The 23,704-nt window shown below is 30.4% G+C and overlaps 1 protein-coding gene across 1 annotated transcript in view; it reads right to left on the reverse strand.

Annotated features, from left to right (window-relative positions):
- The window catches only part of LOC107439859 (caspase activity and apoptosis inhibitor 1), a 103,149-nt gene that overhangs the window by 44,192 nt on the left and 35,253 nt on the right, over positions 1-23,704 (reverse strand). Inside the window, exons 4-5 of the mRNA XM_016052590.3 lie at positions 12,678-12,762; positions 7,988-8,056 (exon numbers count right to left, since the gene is read on the reverse strand). Of these exons, the coding sequence (XP_015908076.1) occupies positions 7,988-8,056; positions 12,678-12,762 (154 nt within the window). The remainder of the gene's footprint in view (positions 1-7,987; positions 8,057-12,677; positions 12,763-23,704) is intronic.

The raw sequence follows: 23,704 nt of genomic DNA on the forward strand, positions 1-23,704 counted from the left end.
CGGAAGCAGTAAGATAATATTTGATTAAAAACTTCATTCGCTTAAAAAAAATCTATAAATGGAAGAAAAAAAAAGTCGACATGATTCAAGCCCTCAAAAACAGGCACCCATTTTCAAGACCTTGACTACAACAAGCTAGACGCTCTTTAAAATGTAGACTTAAGGAACACGATAGATGTGTCCGTTATCAAGAATACGAGAAATAATTAATTGCTGCACATAATTGGTATCTCCGGCATAAATTCAATTTCGACAATGCTAAAATTATTTCCATCCCAGTTACATTAGCTCATCTCGATACTTAACGCTATATATTTCATATTATTTTTGTCTCTTCTCATTCACGTTTGGCAAGTCTTATGCTCTAATCTCTATTTTTCTATCAATATCAAACTTTTTCCTATTAAACAAGTAATTGATGCATCACCTTTAAATTGATAAATGATACATGATATACACGAAATAAATTTATAAACATATACGATGTAGATAAAATAAATTAAAAACAATATGCCATATATGGGAGATAAATCAATAACAAAGATATGAATGAACTCCTTTTGGAAATGTAACTTAATATCTATTTAAATTATAGCCGATGTCAAAAGTTTCAGTTCCTATTGTTTTAAACCAATGAATGTTAATTTCCTGCTTGCCCTCAGTAAAATAGAGAACAAATTTTGAATAATTAATTCATCTATTCAGATGAATTTAAAAATGATGTAATTCAATAAATTATTGGAACTATTTTATAATATGAAGACTTAGAAAAATATTTGATGAACAAATACTAATTGAATACGGATTATTAAACTACATGGTTGCTCCTAGTTATATGCAATGCCTAATTATATAAAAATACATTAGAAATGTTACGAACAGCTTAGTTCAGATGAAAAATGAGGAGATTCGAAACGAATGGTGCTGCCATCTTTTGTGCAAATAATTAAACTGCCGTAGACCCTGAGCTACTTCATTTGCGAAGGAGGAAAGTGTAGGACGATTGTCCTCATCATCGGCTTCGTTTCATAAAAAGTTACAAATATGTATTCAATGCAAAACACGTAAACTATTTTCCCAATAAAAAGAAAAAAGATTAAGCACTTGTATATAAATTGCTTTGATATAGTTGATAGACAAATAAATGTATTAAAGCTGGGGAACACATCATTGATTACAAGCAATGATAAATCAAGACGTCAAATCATGAGCATCGTTGCCTGGGAGAGGAAAAGGTGGGTATATGTCCCCATCAATAATTAGAAATCTCTAAAGGTCCCCATCAATATATCCGTCAGATCAAGAAAGCTTTCATGAATCAGCATCTATTTAAATTATTGATATTATTATAAAAAAGAAAAAAATAATTTATCTTAACTTGCAGTTATTGAACAGATATAAGAATTTTTTTTTCTGTGTAAAATTTCGTAAAAAATTGTGACGTGTGTATTTCAATTTCGTCCCCCCTCCCCGAATAATTGTGACTCTGCGACGCTCATGTGTCAAATGTATTTAGAGTGTAATATTAAATATTGGTAGATGTTGTAACCATAATCCATTATCACCCGCGATTGAAAGTGATCATGATAACATAATAAGCTTGACAAAAGGAATCAAATTACAGTATTTATCATTTCCATGTAAGATGTAAATTGAATACAGTTTTATTTGTAAACATTAAATGAATGTTTATGTCGAAATGGATGTTTTTTTTGCAGCTTAGTATTTTTAAATAAATTTAGAGACGCAGTGCTAAAAGCCAAAAGTTATTCAACTTTGAAATTATAAAACCCCAAAAGGGGAAAAGAAATCACTAAATATTAATTGATTAGTAAACAAGGTTCTAAATGACCTTTCTGAAAAAAGGGACATTTCTGAGAAAAATATCTTATTTTAGTTTTATTTAGTCATGCAACTTCTTTGATTTAATTTGGCAAGTAATTAAATTTCAGCGATCTCAGTAAATGCGGGTACCAAGTGACAGTTTTTGAGTGTTTTAGAGTGGAAAACAGTTCCGAGTACATTTGGTAAAAACAGTGAACGAGTAATTTTTAAAAAGGCTGTCTTTTGGCAGTAAAGTAAAACAAGCGTGAATGTTATGACAGAAATTGTCATACCATAAATGATTGTTAAAAATGTATTGATTTTACCAATCAGAAGAATGGCTAAAAGAAATAAAGGCAAGTAACAATCTTTATTTCATATTGTGAAAGAATAACTAGATTAACTCACTTTAAAATGTCAGAAAGGGTGGGATTTATCAGTCGAAATTTCAACTAGCAAAATCCCTCAAATATCTACTGAATCTCTGTGCCTGGTAACAACGCAAATTTCAATCGTTTAGCACCACAAAAAATTACCACCACGCCTTTTAAAAAAGAGATGTGGATTACTTTTATCATTTGACAAAAATAAACTTATTTTCTTCTTTTTAATCTACATAAAAAAAACATATTCATAATTTTTTTTTAAAGTTTAATTCACCCTTTGAGGACAAAAAACATGTTAAATCACGAAAATAATTAAACTTTGTTTTAGGAGAAAAGTATAATTTTGATGCATAGAATATTCCTTATATTCAGTGATATCTACCCTAGTACATTAATATCTCTACTTCCTGTACATTGAATAGATACATTTTATTTTATATTTAAACCCTCAAATTATAAATCGCTTATTTTTCTCGCTGGTTTCGCTCACTGTCATTCTTCCCGTCGAGTACCGATGCTTATCCTAATTTACCATCCCTAGCAACAATTTTACCTTGGCCCCAGTTGGGTATAAAATTCTCTCTACGTGGGTCCTATAACAACATGCACCGAGGGACCTATATTGGGATGTCTAGATTTTTTAATATTGGTCCTAGAATGGCCTATATAGGGTCTACATTGGTCAATATAGAACCTACATTGGTTAAATAATGGTGAATCTGATAATTCTATGTAAGACCGATATTGGTTGTAAAGTGGCTGCAAAATATCGGGTGAATCGAAAAGTTCTATATAGGATGAATATCGGAAAAATAAAGACTCTTTGAACCCTTACTAAGCCAAGATTCATGAATATTGGCCCAAGCTATTTTGTACCTAGGGAGCCAACGGCCTTGCTCTCTTTTTTTGGAGATTTCCTTCCTGGATTTAAATTATACTGCAACCTATTATTTCTTTTAAAATTCGCTACCTGAACTAAAAAAAATTAATCGTCTAAGGCCACTGGATTGCAAAATCGCTATCGAGTAATCGAAGAACTTGAATTTTGAAACAGCAATTAATATGATTCATATTCATCAATCACTTCAACAATGAATACTGTTTTTTAAATTTTAAATGTTTTGGATGCAAAAGTTATTAGTTAAAAATTTGAAATGAAAGAATTTGGGGCTATATAATTACAATATTACCACTTTCATAATCCGATGTTTGAGAACGAGTTAAAATTCTAACAAAATCTATCTCTTTATTTTGTAAGTAAGTTGCTAAGAAAATTTAATCCAATTCCTAACTGAAATAACTTTTTTTAAAACAGTCACTCCTCTCCTCCCCGAAAAAAAAAATTGCAAGTTCAATAATTAACCACAGAATCACACAAATTTTCCTCGATCTTAATAAGATGTTAAGTTACATCAAGTTTCATTTCACCTTAAACCTTCGTATCGTATTTTAAAAGCAAAAGGATAAGTTAATATTTCCAACTTGACACTGTACTATGAAATTTTAACTTAGTAAACTGGAACTTTAGCTAGATTGAATGATAACTTAACATTGCATATAAGATATGGTACAACATGGTTCAACGATCACCGTGTTGACATGGGCATGTTTGATGAAGATAAAAACAATAGGCAACTATCTATAGTTCACTAAAAGGTTTCTTCCAACCAAAATCTTAATTTCAGAACTTTTTTCATCGCAAGACTTTTTTCTCAGGGTAATTGAAATCATTCAATTGTTATCCTCGAATTGCAATCCACTAGATACAAGAAGTAATGAAATCTCTAATATCAGAAGCAATTAAATGAAAAGAACTAGTAAATATATGAATAAATAAATGAGAAAACTAAATATATTTAAAAAAAATAATTTACGTCTAAATTAATTTCAATATGAGCATTGCACAGTTTTTTTTTTAAGAAATTACTCTCTGAAATCAATATTTAAGTGTAATTAGTAAACCAATCTTCAGAGCATATTAAAAATTTGCCTAGAATGCAACCAATGATATTCAGCTATTTATTTACGTTCCAATAACAATTAAATTTCATTTCATTAGCAAATTCCAAGTAGGAAGGAAATGGTGTTTATTGTATTTAAAAAAAAAAAGGAATGAGAGGTAAAAAAGAATATTAATCTAGCATCGAAATAAAACATGTGAAAATTAGAATTTAACAGAGCATGTTTTGAGGATCGGTAATTTGATAATAAAATATCAAAACATTCCGTAATAAGACAGCTATTAAAATTGAAGCAAATAATTCCTTTTTTTTTTTTAATTGAAGATATTTTTTTCTTTATATGCTTACGCCTGCTTTACGTTACGGTCACAAATAATGAGAGCTAGATTTTGTTAGATTTTACAAACAACGGAAATTCGCCCGTATTTCGTTACGAACGAATGCCTACGAGTAATATATTAAAGAATAAAACATTCATATAAATTAAAACGCTATTCGAAAAGAACGCAGGCCTCTTTTACAACGTTCCAATCTTCCCCCTTTTAATAAAACTAGCAGACGATTAAAATGAATTTTGCATAGTATGGGGAAACTTAAGAAAGGCAGAAGAATTACGAAACCCCGCGTTTAAAACGAATTACGATATTAATTAATAAAATCTTAAGCGTTATTTACAAGAAGGGAGAAACGGGGTTGGCTATTACGGGGGGTCACGAAGATGGGGGGGAGGAAGAAACAACGAAACGGGCGATGTGTTCCGCTATCATCTTTTCCACAAATCACAAAGGCATAGCTTTGGATGGGACATTTGGATAAAATAGAGTAAGACAGTGCGGGATATGGGGGTACGAGGGGCGCAACAAATGAACCAGAGGACAGAGGGGTACACGCGAGACAAAAGGTGGAGAAGGGAAAAGGGTGAACTGAAGCGCCTCTAAAATTAGATGTTTGGACAGAGTAAAATACCTGCTGCTTCAGCAATGCCTTTCGAATCTGCTTCCAATTCACCCCCGCTTTGGTCGTAATGAAAGAAAGAAGAAGCAGGGGCGGAGAAGGACGGTATTCCCCCCCCCTCAAAACGAACCTCGAGCAACATCCCGCGCGCATCATCTTCGAAAAGCCCCGGGAGCGGACCAAAAGTGCCAGCTTGTGCCCGCTGTGTGTGTGTGTCTAGTATAACTATCTTCTTTTCTGTCTTTCGCCCCCGCCACGCGGCGCTGCCTTTGCTTTTACTTCTCCCCCACACCATCCCACACCCGCCACTCTCGAAGTAATTTGCATTTTCCATTGCTGTTAAGTAATTACGCCCGGGAATAGGCTACATATTTGCCGAGAATTTAATTTTGCCGAGGATATATGGCAGTAAAATTGGTAAAATTAAATTCCGGGCAAATACTTATTACTTTACAGCATTATGTCGCTGGCATTGTTTTCTCTCCCTAGCCGTAGATATATTCCTTATATTCCTTGGAGCGCTCCTCATCTGAAGCGAAGCTGAGAGAAAAGATAGCGAAGAACTTTTGAGGGTGAAGCCAGGGTGGGGACCACCCCACACCTTTATACCCCCAGCTTGAGGAATAAGGAAGTAAGGGGGAAAGGGCAGTTGAGAAAGACAGAAATCAATAATTTCTCCTTCCCCCACCCAAGGGGGATAAAGCGAGGGTGGTGTAAGGGGTAGTGCACTCCGAAACTTTTAATGCTTTTAAATACAACTACAACTTTTCCTTAGACCCCTTCTTCATTTAAGCACATTACATGCACGCTAATTTGCTTCATATATTTCTTGAAACCTTGCTAATCTCATTATCAGATCAGGCACGCTCGAGAGGGAGGCACAAGAAGAAGATGAGGGGGAGAGAAGAAGGAAGGGGGGAGCAAAAGACTTCCATAATTTAATTTAATTTAATTTGATTTAATTTAATTTCGTTTAATTTGATTAAATTATCGGGGCGAGCTTGTTCTTCTCTTGGCCGGGAGAGGGAACAGGCCCCCACACGCGCCCTCAATCTGCAGAAGTTCATTTAAAGGGGTGTGTGGGGTGCAGCAGGAGGCGAAGTGGGGTTTGTAAGAAAGAAAGTCATGGGTGGCGTGGCCAGGCGACGATGCATTTTCCTTAGCGGAAAAGTAATAAAACTCAACCCTTTTCCTGGAGATACTGAACAAGTCCGGTTTTGTTTGTCAAAAAGCGACCAATTAGGGAAAAATTTCCTCTTGCGATGAAATATTTTTTACTTTTCTTCGCTTTTGGGTAGTTCTATTTTACACTTTTACAGAAAGACTTAAATTTGCCAATAAAAGTTATTTATCACTGCTAGGAATAGAGTTTTGTTTGGATATTGTAAACAAAAGCTATCGGTATTAAATATTTATTTAAAATTAAGATACTCAGTAATCAACGTTATAATTGTGGTACTTATGAGATAGAAAAGTCATTAAAATAATATAACAATCTTAATCTTAAACAACAATCCTAAAAAAAAAACTTATTTATAATTAAATCTCTCAATGATCTGAAAACCGACTCTAGCTGGCTGAGAAAGATTTATTAAATCTAGGTTTCTTTCTAGAAAAAAAAAGTTCTTAATCTACAAAACTCATGTCCGGCCAGTCTTGACATACGCTTCTGAGGCTTGGACAATGACAAAACAGGAATAAAAATTGTATCGCAACATTTGAGAGAAAAATTTTGAGGAGTATACTTGGTGGTGTAAATGAAAACAATAACTGGAGAAGGAGATTTAACTTCGAACTGTACAAGATTTTTAAACAGCCTGATATTATTAAATACATAAAAATAAATAGAATGAATTGGATGGCCCACGTGATTCGAATGAGTGATGACAATACAATAAAAACGATACTGCTTTTTAGACCCAATGGAACAAGAAAGCGGGGAAGACCGCGGTTGAGATGGGCTGACTCAGTGGAGTCTGATTTTCTCGCAATTAATGAAAAGAATTGGAGATCAAAGGTGAATCAGAAGTAGTCATGGAGAAATCTTCAGAGGAAGGCATTGGCTCACAGTGCGCTGTCTTGTCAATTATGATGATGAATGATCTGATTTGTTGAATGCTAATGGCGATGTTACTTTAACTAATCTTTAAACGTAAAGAAAAAAAAACTTGTGCAGAATTTAAAATAAAAGTCAATATGCAGAAATTTTATTCACCACATTTACCAAATTTTGTCATATATTGTAAAACTATATTTTGTAGTTAATTTTACCATAGTCGTTATCAAAGTGCTTCGGTAAAAATTTTCGAATTCTTGGTGTTTCAGAATAGATTCAGAATTACGGTAAATTTTATAATATTCTGGTAGCTTTTACTATACTTTTTTTTCTCAGTGTACTTTTGAAATTGATGCTTAAAGTGTAAGATATTTCTCACAATTTTATTTTTTAACTGATAACGGCGAAGGGAAAGGCCTTTCTTCAACAACTGGCAATTTCACAGTGATTTCATTACAAACTGCGGGTACAAAGATCCAATTTGAATCGAATTCTAAATCTTGTCAAATTGACCAATGGTATAGTCTGAATTGCATCTGTTCTTTTTTATATATATATATATTTTTGCAGAATTTCTCAAAACTTAAACATCAATTGGCTGTAGTGATAGTAACAGGGTGAGATTGTGATTTCCGTAGCTATGAAAGCATTAAAATTTGACCCACGTAAATTACACAAAAAACATCCTAAAAGTATAGTTCAAATAATGAATTATTATTAAAAAAACACTTTTAGTAAAACAGTTGGTTATAATTAACAAAACCTTTAAGTCTAAATGTTATGTTTATAAACGTAAAATGCCTTACCACTGTCATTTGAGTTTTCAGAGAGTTTTGTTTGAGTTTCCTGTTCTTTGAATAGTGGAGGGCCTTTCCCTGTGAATGCAATTAAAATTATTATAATCACTAGTTCAAATACCTGGGAGAATTGTTTCAGTTAATAAAACAGTTAATAATGATATCAATACAGAAATAGGATAACGATGGCTAATAGGTGTTATGTCAGCGAATGCTGGCCTTTAAATAAAACAGATGACTAACTAAAAACTACTAATTTTTGAAAGAAAATACTCAGAGTCATCTTCGGAGTTGTTAAAAAAACAATGTTTGGCGGATTCAGCACAAATATGAATTATAGAGAAAATTTAAGCAACCAAACATAATTTCAATTATTAAATTCTATAGAATACGATGACAGGGTCACATTTATAGAGAGGATGATGGTGATCCAGTTAAGAAGCTGACTTTTGGAAAGTTTACAGGCAACCGAAAAAGGTGAAGACCAAACACCAGTTGGATTGATTATGTGGAAAAAGATCTTAAAACCATGGGCATCAATAGATGGAGAAACCTAATGTCTGATCAAGCCAGATGGAAAAGACTAGTTGGGACGACTCTGGTTTGTACTTGGCTGCCATACTGATAGAAGAAGATAATCATTTATCGTATATTGAAATAAATTTTTCACAAAATGAAGTGCAATGTATTGTTTTTAACGAAATAAAGAAAATGAAGTAAAATGAAATCAAATATTCCATTTTAAAAATTTCAAATACCCGGGTAATTCTGTATAGTTGATCAAAGCTATATTTAAAATTTTTGTAGAACCGTTTCACAATATAATGTAATCTATAGTAATGAAACAATTTAAAACTGAAACTTAAACAAAGGCATAGATGTTTAAATTAAATGTTGAAATGTGAATACAGAATAACTATAAGTTCTAGGAAACTACTTTCTGAATAGAACTGGGGAAAACGTAAATAAGTTAAAATTTATGGTTATGAAAACAACGTAGTAGTAGCTTAATCATGTGAAAAAAATTATTCTTCATTACAACATGTTTTAAATAAATTAAAAAAAATGGAATGATTAATAATAGTTAGTTTTAAATTGTTCTAATATGCAACTATACACATATTTCACATGTAATAAAAATAATAAAATTGTAAAAAAGAAAAATTTACTTTTCCATTTTGCACTTATGGTAGCCGACTACTTTTTTTTAAAATATTGATATAAAATTTTAAAAAACTAGTTGATATGTTTTATTATGCGTAAAAACGTTTGAAACTAGCAAAAAATTATGATTCATTTTTTTAAATGGAAATTTTTGGGTTAAAAAAAAAACGAATTTTTTTTGCCTATACGCTAAACACTGTAAAAAAAAATTCTATCACCCAAAACAAAAAAATCGCTCATGGATTTTATTTAGAAGGCTATCAACTATGTTTTGAACGATTACCTTAAAAGCAAGTGCATGTACTATTGATTAAGGGATCAACGCAGTTAAAAAATCACATTTTTAAAAATTTCTGAACGTGTCTTTACGAAAAAACATGCATAAAAAAAGAAATTTTACTTTTTTCTCTTAGTTTGTAGTTCAAAACATGCGTGCTATAAACACAAACACTCATGAAAAATTGTAGACAACTATTTTAAAAACAATATGAGATATCGTGCTTAAGGTGGTGAAATATGTGAAAAAAAAACTTATTTTAAGATAAACGCATTTAAAGACATAAAAAATCACTAGTCTATCCACTTTTATCACCTTGCACAAAAACTGCTATAACTTAGTAAATAATTGTAGTACAAATAAGTATTTTTAGAAAGTATTTTTAGTTAGTGCATAGTTAGTTAGAAAGTATTATAAGTATTTTTAGAAAGCTACGACTACAGGAATTTTAAATTTATAATAAACTCAATTTCATAAATTTTGTTCAAAATCATGCTTTTGCATTATAGTCCTTACCTTTAAATACTATTCCACTGAATTAAGAGTAATGTTGCGGAAGACACACTGTAAATAATTTTGGATTAAATTACGGTAAAACGACGTACTGGCTGATTGCAGTATCCGTAAAATCCATATTACTGGCACATGGGTGCATTATTCATAAAATCCATTTCTACCGTAAAATATTATACAGTAATTTTTACAGTGATATTTATTTTTATTAGAGTGATTTCACTGTGAAAATTACGGTACATCAGATTTTAGTTTCGTAACATGCTCCGGTAAAAATGGGTTTTAAGGTAAAAAGTACTGGCACCCTGAATGGCGGTACTTTCTTACCGTAATTTGATCTGGAATTTTTTACAGTGATTTGATCTGAAATTTTTTACAGTTTAGAAGTTGTAATGGTAACTGAGCAAATTATTAGGTTTAAATTTATCCCAATAATCTGTTACCAAATTTATGTTAATATTATAAAAATTTTAGGAGCTTTTAAATTAAATATTTTTTTAGTTTTGATCTAATTCAGTGGTTCCCAACCTCTTGTGGCTGGCTGACACACATCGCCCCTTTCTCTTTTAGCTCAAAAAATCATTCATTGTTGCTTGTGAGCAACCAAACACTGAAAATATGCTAAGCTATTTGATTTTAATTTAAACTGTAATGCAAATAAGGAGGCACATTTATCCTGTCATTCTTATTAATTAAAAAAATTGTGGATCTTTTTTCTCCTAAAAGAAATGATATTTAAAACGTTATAATCAAAACAAAAGTACATTTATTTAAATTCATATTTTAATGTAATCAAGAAAAAGTTAAAACGTTAACAACTAAAATTTGAGAAAAAAAATGAAGAGTGAGAAAGTACATTTTTACCACTTCAATGACTGCCCTGTGCTTGGGATATTTCAAGTTAAAGCTTGAATGTCAGGTTTTATGCTCGTCAGATTTAAACGCGGGTCCAACCTATCTCTTTGCTTTGTGAGCAGCTGGAAGACAGAACTAAATCCTCTCTCCACTAAATATGTTGACGGGAATGAGATGAGAAGCGGCTCAGTTTGTTTCCACAATTGTGGATAAGTGTCCATAAGCTTTACCCAAGCTAACTCGTAACCGTATTTTTTAAAGACGACTTTAGCCTCACAGTCATACTTCAAATCTAAAAACTCAGTCTACAAAGAGGAGGTGAGCTTATCCACAACTTCAAAAGAGAAAGGATCGAAAATCCAATCCGCAATTTCTAATTTCATCAAATCTTTAAATCTTGATTCCATAACTGATTAAGGTGATCAGTAAAAATTAAGATTTTTTTTCGAGAATCTCGATATCTGCCATTGAACACTTTTTAAGAGTTGGAAATTGCATTAGCTCTTTGCGACTCATGTTTGACTTGTAGATATCAAACTTGGCGATGAATGAAGATATGATTCCCTTAGCCTTGATAATGTTAATTTTGTTTCCTTGAAGTTTTACGTTGATTTCCTTCATTTTTTCAAAACTATCAGTGAGGTACGCAGTTTCCAACTTGCGTTGCTTGTGTACTTCGAATTCTCACTTAAAACAGGATCAGTGGTGTCGAGAAACTCAGTAACCGAATCCAGCAATTCGAAAAAACGGCTCAGTTTAATTTTGAAAGTCATCTCACAGCTGTATGTAGGAGCAGGAATTCGAAATCTTCATCATTTTCATGGCAAAGTTCTCGGAACAAACGGTTATTAGGAGAATTAGCTTTTATTTTATTGATGCCAGAAATAAACAATTTTTTGCAGCCAAAAGTTGACGATGATGAATAATGAATGACGACATAATGAATTGTGAGATAACTTCCGGTATTTCTTTTTTAAGGTGACCCAGACACTCCAGACATAGTTGGAGCACCATCTGTTGCACAAGCCCTTACACTTGTGAGGGGAATTTCTTTTTCCTCAAAATAATCTTTGACCAATTTAAAAATCGACGATCCTTTTGTATCTGTGTTCAAAGTTCTTGTAAACAACATTTCCTAGTTAATATCCTTACTCTCATTTATGAATCTCACGTAAGCTAAAACAGCTTTGTTATCTATCACAGTTGATTCATCAATCTGCAACGCAAATTTACCTTCTTTCAAAAATTTGGATGAGTTTTGATTCAACGTTGACGGCCATCTCATCAATACGCAGGAAACAGTATTATTGCTCAGAGGAACAGAGTGACTTATCAGATTTCCACCTGCGATATCAAAACGTATGACGAAAACGATATTGCACTTGAATTTTTTTTAAATTTTTAACTATCATAATTCTTTGTCTACACCAGAACCATAAGTTTCATATATATTTTCAATTTCAATCTCAAACAGCTTTTGTTATTAATATTATTAGCAATTTTTATCTTTTGAATACTCGTCGCCCCCTAAGGATTATCGCCCCCAGGTTGGGAACCACTGATCTAATTTGTTTATCGCCAAGAAATACGGAATTGCGAAACAATTGTGGAGGTTGGTGAGTTAAACAAGCAGGTAGCAGAGCTCTATAGTTATTCTTATTTATAAAAAAAAACCTGTGGTAAAAAAACCCATATAACCCTGATTGTTTCACACGTGATATAGAATTACACATTATTAATTTCAAACTTCTGTTTTTAATTTAAATAAAACAGTACTTAAATTTTTTGTAAAGAAATAGGTTTTATAACATTTTTGTAAGTTATATCAAACTTACTAATTAGCAACATTCAAATAAAATCTTTTCTAAAAATAAGTAGTTTCATTTTTACCTGAAATTATGTCTAATATTTCCTCCTTAGACATTTTTTCAATTTCCGCTAAGCACAGCTTCTTTAGTTCATCCAAAGGGCGTTTCTAAAATAAAGAAGCTTAAATTAAGAAAAAAAGTTGAATTGCCAATTTAATTTTTGAAAAATAAATACAAAGATAGTGTAAAATTAGCATTATACGTATGTGAACTAAAAGAAAAAACAACAAATGACAAACTATCAAACAATCATTCATGTATAAGCGAAATAAAACAAAGCGTTAATGAAATATGAAATGTAAAATAATAAAAATAAAGTATAAAAAAGAAATGAAGGAATTTGAGTAGCAAAATAAGTATAATATATTTAAAATATTAAAAAAGCATTTACAGTCTAAAATGACAAGTATTTCTTTTTATATTAGTTGTTCGGGAATTTGTTTATTACAATATTTAAAGAAGTGTTTTAAATTAAAAAATAAAAACTAAATTATCTATAATGAGAATTTTATTTAATAACATAAGCATCGTATGCATAGTTAACAAAACAAGAAAGGATTTTTCAAAATAGATTAAAAAATTAGTATTTTGTTAGCACATATTGTTTTCGAGTATAAAATTAATGTAGGGAAGAACTTCATAATTTGCATAAAGTAAAATAATGTATATAAGTTTTTATTTTTGTTTTATTAACAAACTTATATTTGTGAGCACTAATAAATTTTATTTACACACAACAAAGTGAATAAGAAACGTACGCAAATATCATTTACATGACAATACATTCTAAAGAGAAAGCGATTACATACTAATACTAATGCTCGAAAACGTTACCTTAGAAAAAAAAACTGATTAAAACAGTAAATCTTTTATGAACGCATATTATTTTTTTAATTATCGCGGTTTATTTTATTAATTTTATTTCAGTACAAAATTTATGAGAATTACTCTGAAACAATAACTTTTCAATAATCTCTTTTGTTTATTTTCTCACACTTCATCAGGCTTTAAATAATAATATTAATGTACATGCAAAGAAAATTAAAATTGAGAGCCTCCATGAATGCATAGTTTTTAAAAGAATAACTTTAGATTTTAATTTAGGCCTCTACCTCGTAGTTCATTAATTAAATTAAGGAAATAATGAATTTTTTTGTTTTCGCGCGCTTCTCCGCTTGATTACTTTTACGAAGACCATATCTCTGACGTGGAAGATTCTAATCATTATAAATGCAATTATTCACTTGATTATAAAGTCTATAATCACTAAACAATCAGCATTTTGCATCAAACATGCATGGAAAAGGTATATAAAAAAAAAGATCAACCGCAGACCGGTTAAATTATTGAAGTCGTTATTAATTAACCACATCTTCTAAGAACTGTTCTACAATAATTATCTAAAAAAACAATCAAAAGCATAGCGTCAAAGTTAAATATTAAAATCACTGCATGAGGCAAAATTTACCTTCACGAGATTTCAAAAGAAGAAGATAGTTTTAGGGTTAAGAAATATTAACAAAAAAAAAACTGAAAACAACTCACCTATTGTTTGAAATAAAAGAGCAGCAAAACGAAATGAACCGATTTACATACAGACTACTAAGCCTGATTATTTTATTTATTTGTGTTTTTAGTTATTAGCATTTTTAGATTCCTCTGGCACCTACTCTTTTCCTTGGATGGCTGCATTTATTTAGCAGTTTCCCATACTTTTTTTTTATCAGTGTCTTACTAAATTACTAGAAAATCTTAATTAACTTATCATGTTATTAATCAAGTATTTTTGAATTTTTAAGTAAGAAAGGTTTACAACGCCTTTGGGTCATTAACTATTAATTACCGAAACTAAAACAACAACACAAGAATAATTTCAATCTTGCGGCTAAGTTTCTCAAATTCCTAACCTCAAATGCAAATCTTCAATATATATTAATCGGGAGACGCCGAGGGATTTTTTTTTATTTTTATTTAATATATATAGATATTTTTTATTTTCATCTCACATCTAATTCTATTCAAGACTTTCGTAGTTGCAATTAAGTCTGAAATTGAATGAGTATTCTTTCTCCGCCGGACTGTATTTTTACGCATTAGAATTAGCGTAATCAGGGTTGTAATATGAAACGAGCTTTAGGAGTAAAATTGTTGAGATTTAATTAAATCTTGATTCACACCACACGCTTACTTTTGTTGAACAAAATTCGAACTACACCTCATCTAAACTGTTTTATTTTTCGTACTCACAAATTAACACGTATCATTAAAGAAATATTTGTGTAGAACTACCTTTTATAAGATATTATTACAATCGAATATGGTGAAAAAATTGGATAGAGATTGCTTAAAGATTTTGTTGTTTGTGACTTTGCAATTTTATTTGAGATTCGTCAATGTTTAATTAAACGAGTTCAATGGATGCTTCTTACTAAGTCAGAGGTATTTTTAAGACACAAGAAACAAAATATACTTAATTAAAGACTTTTATAACTAAACTCTTTTATAAACAACTTTATATATAAAAAGAAAAGAGTGAATTACTATCTATTATAAGGCAAAACTTTTAAAATAAACGTAATAAATTTTCTAAGATTTAATTAAACTCTAGTGCTAATCGTAAGTGCTCTTGGAAAAATAAGTTTCGTAATTTGTTAATATTAAAGTAATATCTTAAATAGAAGCAAGGATCGCGTTCTTTTTAGCAACAATCGTCAGGCCGTTTCATCGACAATAAATCAGGATTAAAAATGTGTAGGAACCCATGTCCGGAAATGTCGTTAGATGCAGATAGGTGCGCAAAATATCCTTACTGGTAGACGGATCATGGGTGAGAGTTCCCTTGCCGTCAGGCTAACCATGGGAGGTTTTCGTGGTGTGCCACTCCATGTAACGCAAATGCGGGTTAGTTTCATCAAAAATTTCTCCACGAAGGCAAATGTCTCCCGATACTTGATCCAGGAGTTCCCTTGTCTTCTGGATTGGGTTCAAAATTACAAGGCTACGGAACTGAACATTAGTAGTCGTAAACCCAATAAATTGGGTCGGTTTTTCACCGACGGTAATAAAAATAATGCATAAAAAAAATTCCAGCCATGAGCTACAATACAGTTTGAATCCTGATAGTGTGCCCTAAATCCTCTAGAAGTTTTTCGCAAGATTTATGCAATCCCATATAATATGTAATTTTTTAAACTTACACATTTCGACAAAAAATAGACTAAAAATATCATTCGAAAATATCGTAGCTTTTGGAGAGAAAAACCGATTGCAAACTTGAAAGAAATCTTACTTTTTAATTAGAAATAGCTACATACAATTAAATGAGCAGTATCACAATTTTTAACAACATAGAGGTGAATAAAACTAAATATTTCAAAAACCAGAAAAAAAAATTCTTTACATAAAATTATTAATATCACTAAATGCTATCAAATATTTATTTTAAAATTAAAAACTATCCATAAGAGAAAATAATTTCTGATGCAAGTATTTTCTCAACAATATATTTTAAAACAGAAAGACAGTTCGTTTAACATCTAACTGGATCCAAATCTACATCGTATCCACCCGTGTGAATTGCAAGATAGTCCAAATAAGTACGGTGCGATGTCCCTTTTACGACGACGATTAGAAACGGCTACACACAATTAAAAGAATAACGTCAAGAACTCGGTTTTTAACAACATGCAGGTGAATAAAAATAAACATTTTAAAAACCAGGAATTTTTTTTTACATAAAATAATTATAATCACTAAATGTTATCAAATATTTATTTTAAAATTAAAAACTATCCATAAGAGAAAATAATTTCTGATGCAAGTATTTTCTCAACAATATATTTTAAAACAGAAAGACAGTTCGTTTAACATCTAACTGGATCCAAATCTACATCGTATCCACCCGTGTGAATTGCAAGATAGTCCAAATAAGTACGGTGCGATGTCCCTTTTACGACGACGATTAGAAACGGCTACACACAATTAAAAGAATAACGTCAAGAACTCGGTTTTTAACAACATGCAGGTGAATAAAAATAAACATTTTAAAAACCAGGAATTTTTTTTTACATAAAATAATTATAATCACTAAATGTTATCAAATATTTATTTTAAAATTAAAAACTATCCATAAGAGAAAATAATTTCTGATGCAAGTATTTTCTCAACAATATATTTTAAAACAGAAAGACAGTTCGTTTAACATCTAACTGGATCCAAATCTACATCGTATCCACCCGTGTGAATTGCAAGATAGTCCAAATAAGTACGGTGCGATGTCCCTTTTACGACGACGATTAGAAACGGCTACACACAATTAAAAGAATAACGTCAAGAACTCGGTTTTTAACAACATGCAGGTGAATAAAAATAAACATTTTAAAAACCAGGAATTTTTTTTTACATAAAATAATTATAATCACTAAATGTTATCAAATATTTATTTTAAAATTAAAAACTATCCATAAGAGAAAATAATTTCTGATGCAAGTATTTTCTCAACAATATATTTTAAAACAGAAAGACAGTTCGTTTAACATCTAACTGGATCCAAATCTACATCGTATCCACCCGTGTGAATTGCAAGATAGTCCAAATAAGTACGGTGCGATGTCCCTTTTACGACGACGATTAGAAACGGCTACACACAATTAAAAGAATAACGTCAAGAACTCGGTTTTTAACAACATGCAGGTGAATAAAAATAAACATTTTAAAAACCAGGAATTTTTTTTTACATAAAATAATTATAATCACTAAATGTTATCAAATATTTATTTTAAAATTAAAAACTATCCATAAGAGAAAATAATTTCTGATGCAAGTATTTTCTCAACAATATATTTTAAAACAGAAAGACAGTTCGTTTAACATCTAACTGGATCCAAATCTACATCGTATCCACCCGTGTGAATTGCAAGATAGTCCAAATAAGTACGGTGCGATGTCCCTTTTACGACGACGATTAGAAACGGCTACACACAATTAAAAGAATAACGTCAAGAACTCGGTTTTTAACAACATGCAGGTGAATAAAAATAAACATTTTAAAAACCAGGAATTTTTTTTTACATAAAATAATTATAATCACTAAATGTTATCAAATATTTATTTTAAAATTAAAAACTATCCATAAGAGAAAATAATTTCTGATGCAAGTATTTTCTCAACAATATATTTTAAAACAGAAAGACAGTTCGTTTAACATCTAACTGGATCCAAATCTACATCGTATCCACCCGTGTGAATTGCAAGATAGTCCAAATAAGTACGGTGCGATGTCCCTTTTACGACGACGATTAGAAACGGCTACACACAATTAAAAGAATAACGTCAAGAACTCGGTTTTTAACAACATGCAGGTGAATAAAAATAAACATTTTAAAAACCAGGAATTTTTTTTTACATAAAATAATTATAATCACTAAATGTTATCAAATATTTATTTTAAAATTAAAAACTATCCATAAGAGAAAATAATTTCTGATGCAAGTATTTTCTCAACAATATATTTTAAAACAGAAAGACAGTTCGTTTAACATCTAACTGGATCCAAATCTACATCGTATCCACCCGTGTGAATTGCAAGATAGTCCAAATAAGTACGGTGCGATGTCCCTTTTACGACGACGATTAGAAACGGCTACACACAATTAAAAGAATAACGTCAAGAACTCGGTTTTTAACAACATGCAGGTGAATAAAAATAAACATTTTAAAAACCAGGAATTTTTTTTTACATAAAATAATTATAATCACTAAATGTTATCAAATATTTATTTTAAAATTAAAAACTATCCATAAGAGAAAATAATTTCTGATGCAAGTATTTTCTCAACAATATATTTTAAAACAGAAAGACAGTTCGTTTAACATCTAACTGGATCCAAATCTACATCGTATCCACCCGTGTGAATTGCAAGATAGTCCAAATAAGTACGGTGCGATGTCCCTTTTACGACGACGATTAGAAACGGCTACACACAATTAAAAGAATAACGTCAAGAACTCGGTTTTTAACAACATGCAGGTGAATAAAAATAAACATTTTAAAAACCAGGAATTTTTTTTTACATAAAATAATTATAATCACTAAATGTTATCAAATATTTATTTTAAAATTAAAAACTATCCATAAGAGAAAATAATTTCTGATGCAAGTATTTTCTCAACAATATATTTTAAAACAGAAAGACAGTTCGTTTAACATCTAACTGGATCCAAATCTACATCGTATCCACCCGTGTGAATTGCAAGATAGTCCAAATAAGTACGGTGCGATGTCCCTTTTACGACGACGATTAGAAACGGCTACACACAATTAAAAGAATAACGTCAAGAACTCGGTTTTTAACAACATGCAGGTGAATAAAAATAAACATTTTAAAAACCAGGAATTTTTTTTTACATAAAATAATTATAATCACTAAATGTTATCAAATATTTATTTTAAAATTAAAAACTATCCATAAGAGAAAATAATTTCTGATGCAAGTATTTTCTCAACAATATATTTTAAAACAGAAAGACAGTTCGTTTAACATCTAACTGGATCCAAATCTACATCGTATCCACCCGTGTGAATTGCAAGATAGTCCAAATAAGTACGGTGCGATGTCCCTTTTACGACGACGATTAGAAACGGCTACACACAATTAAAAGAATAACGTCAAGAACTCGGTTTTTAACAACATGCAGGTGAATAAAAATAAACATTTTAAAAACCAGGAATTTTTTTTTACATAAAATAATTATAATCACTAAATGTTATCAAATATTTATTTTAAAATTAAAAACTATCCATAAGAGAAAATAATTTCTGATGCAAGTATTTTCTCAACAATATATTTTAAAACAGAAAGACAGTTCGTTTAACATCTAACTGGATCCAAATCTACATCGTATCCACCCGTGTGAATTGCAAGATAGTCCAAATAAGTACGGTGCGATGTCCCTTTTACGACGACGATTAGAAACGGCTACACACAATTAAAAGAATAACGTCAAGAACTCGGTTTTTAACAACATGCAGGTGAATAAAAATAAACATTTTAAAAACCAGGAATTTTTTTTTACATAAAATAATTATAATCACTAAATGTTATCAAATATTTATTTTAAAATTAAAAACTATCCATAAGAGAAAATAATTTCTGATGCAAGTATTTTCTCAACAATATATTTTAAAACAGAAAGACAGTTCGTTTAACATCTAACTGGATCCAAATCTACATCGTATCCACCCGTGTGAATTGCAAGATAGTCCAAATAAGTACGGTGCGATGTCCCTTTTACGACGACGATTAGAAACGGCTACACACAATTAAAAGAATAACGTCAAGAACTCGGTTTTTAACAACATGCAGGTGAATAAAAATAAACATTTTAAAAACCAGGAATTTTTTTTTACATAAAATAATTATAATCACTAAATGTTATCAAATATTTATTTTAAAATTAAAAACTATCCATAAGAGAAAATAATTTCTGATGCAAGTATTTTCTCAACAATATATTTTAAAACAGAAAGACAGTTCGTTTAACATCTAACTGGATCCAAATCTACATCGTATCCACCCGTGTGAATTGCAAGATAGTCCAAATAAGTACGGTGCGATGTCCCTTTTACGACGACGATTAGAAACGGCTACACACAATTAAAAGAATAACGTCAAGAACTCGGTTTTTAACAACATGCAGGTGAATAAAAATAAACATTTTAAAAACCAGGAATTTTTTTTTACATAAAATAATTATAATCACTAAATGTTATCAAATATTTATTTTAAAATTAAAAACTGTGCAAAAAAGAAAATAATTTCTGATGCAAGTATTTTCTAAACAATATATTTTAAAACAGAAAGACAGTTCGTTTAACGTCTAACTGGATCCAAATCTACATCGTATCCACCCGTGTGAATTGCAAGATAGTCCAAATAAGTACGGTGTGATGTCCCTTTTACGACGACGATTAGAAACGGCTACACACAATTAAAAGAATAACGTCAAGAACTCGGTTTTTAACAACATGCAGGTGAATCGAAGAGAAGATTTTAAAGAACCAAAAAGTCCTCTGTATTAAATTATTCAGAACTTTAATAGCGGCGCAGAGATTAAGGCCGACTCATTTACAATTTGGGGAAATGTCAAATTGCCCACTGTAAGCTCAAAACTCGATGAATCTTTCATGAGTTCTGCAAAGTCGAAATGATTAAATTCATTTTCTTTCGTCTATTAGTACTCCTTTTTTTTCTTTCATTTTCGTTTCAATAATAATTTTGACTTTAAAAAAGGAGCTTTAACTGCCGAAGGAGTATTAGAAGAGAAAGGGATATGAAAAAAAAGAAAATATGAGTTTTGTTAATGGTCTCAGCTAATTAGAAGCGGCAAAACCTTAGGCAGGGGATTCGATCATTCGAAATTTTTGAATTTATAAGTACCCATTATTCCAACACGTTCTTTGTCATTACCAGAAGACAATAATAGAAAGAATTAGATTCGGAGTATCAATTGTAGCGCATTTTATTCATGAAGTTTTTCGTTTTTATCGTTTCACCAAAGAATCAGCTCATTAATATTAGTTTTTTTTGAAATTTTTTTAGCATTGAATTCGTTAGTTAGTTTGATTGCAAAATTATACAGGTAAAATGATTTCTTAAACTAATTAAAAATAATTCATTTCAGTTGGAAAAGATAATCGAAGCAATCTCTTATTTTTCTTTTATTGTCGTCTGTTCGAGTATCAATATTTTGATATGATTGCGAAACAACTCCTTAAATGTTTAAAGGATGTACCAAAATCCATGTAAGAAGTAATTTTAAGATAAAACATAGATTTTTAATTCATAAAATGCGGTTTTGTTTATAGATTCGATTAGTATATAGTATGGAATAATATGTGGGTTATGTGTGGAATCACAAATTGGGAAGATGGTCTCTGCGATTTTGATGTGACATACGCTTTTTGTCGTGGAAATTTTAATTAATCATTTTTCATAAATGTGGTTGAATATCATTGATATAGCTCTCAGGTTTCTTCTTCAAGGTGTGGGCCATTTTGAATTTGTGGTAAAGAGCATATATTTCAAAAAAGCTCAAACTTTGTTAAATAACATGATCTGGGAGGCTGGCTAATTTTGATTTTCAATGATTTTTTCAATTTCAATTATTTTTTCTGGCTGATTTTGATTGATACATTGCTCAACAATCAAACTCCGTTGTTATTTTGTTTCGCGTTTAGTTCTTAATTACCAATAGTTTCGTTTTTCTCTCTCTCTATTTTATTTATTTATTTAGTTCGTTTTTTCCTTCTATATTTATTTTTGATAAATTTTTTAAAATTTATTTTGGTTTATAGTCTTAAATGGTGAAAAATTCATGACTTGCGTGGAGTTTGTAAGATCTATGCAGTAATAAAAAAAAATGAGGTTTACGTTGTTTTTTAAAATTACATCATTTAGCACTATCTTTTTCTTTTTTTTCACTCTCTCCTCTCTCTTACTTTTCTTTAAATTACACAGCAGAGTAACGATGAAGAATAAATTTAAATGCTTTTTCTTCTGTCCTTTAGAATAAACAATGCGATTTTCAAACAACAAAAGGCATTTACGATTCATAAATCAAAATTACAAATGCAAAAAAAAAAAAAAAAAAAATCAAGATTCTAGTAAAGTGTTAATTTGGATATTTCGCTTCCTATGCCTATGTCTATGTCATATAGTTACCTAAGTATCGGCCCCGTCAGGGGCCCTAACTCATTCGTCTCAGTGTTAATAATAAATGGTCAGCCTAAGCTCAAAATCAGGGGAGGGGACATGGTAAAATAAATCGCAGTTAGATACATGAGGTTAATACAATAATACGAGAAAAAAAAAAGAAATAAAGAAATATATACAGCTATTTACAAGGATTTCGCTTCCTAAGGCACCTAGAGCTTAAAAACTTCGGGAAGGTAAATGAAGCCTTTGTCGTCAAAAATGTCGCCAAGATCACCAAAATGGTCTCCAAGTTGGTGACGATCCTAGTGCTAATCATATAACAGTTCTTTTGCCTGTAAATTGTTACTGCTGATACAGTATGAAAAAAGATAAAATGTAGATATTTGGGAAAATCATGCGAAGTGAATAAAAAATAACTACAAATTCGTTATTATCAGCCAAAAAAAAAAAAAAAAAAAAAAAAAAAAAAAAAAAAAAAAAAAAAAAAAACGAGAACACATAGTTACATTTAAGGAAATTTTCCAGGTTGTACAGTGTAATTAGCTATCCAAAAATAACGACGGGTTCATGTGAAGGAAATTCCCCATGTTGCACAGTGTAATGAGCAATTCAAAAATAATAAAAAGTTCACGTGAAGGACATTTCCCATGTTGTACAATGTAATAAGCAATTCAAAAATAACAAGGGGTTCATGTGAAGGACATTTCCCATGTTGTACAATGTAATAAGCAATCCAAAAAGGATAAGGGGTGTTTTGATTCTTGTTGCAAAAAAAACATTGGATCACATACTATGATATTGGGTGGTTAAACATATGATAGAATGTAAACAAGGTAATGTAAGGGGTTAAAACTTAAAATTTTAAATTTTTTTTGTTGTAAAAATAAAAACAACAAAAATTAATTTTAATTAGCAATAAAATTGATTTTAGTAACTGCAATTATATTTCAAACTAGCAAAACATTTTAAAACTTTTTGTTTTTAAGTGTTTTATCACATTTTTCAAAATTATTTTAAAATATTTCTTAAATGCAATGTCAACATTTTTTGAAAAATGTCTTTGTTCTAATTCTAGAAATTTGATTCTCGCAGTCCGAAGAATATTGTTACTATATTTAGTGTAACTTGATCCAGTAGCTTTCAATTTAATGACAAGTCTCCAAATACCTATTAATATTAATTCCGGAGTAATTTTTAAATTCAAAGTGTTATAAATAAGACTAACGAAATGATAATATTTTTTAAAAAAAAATGGAACTTTTTCTTAGTTCATAACAAATGTATAACTTTAAAACCTGAGAATTTAACAAATAACGAAGATTTAATGCATATT

The sequence above is a fragment of the Parasteatoda tepidariorum genome, chromosome 7 (assembly GCF_043381705.1).
Source record: "Parasteatoda tepidariorum isolate YZ-2023 chromosome 7, CAS_Ptep_4.0, whole genome shotgun sequence".
Lineage (NCBI taxonomy): Eukaryota > Metazoa > Arthropoda > Arachnida > Araneae > Theridiidae > Parasteatoda > Parasteatoda tepidariorum.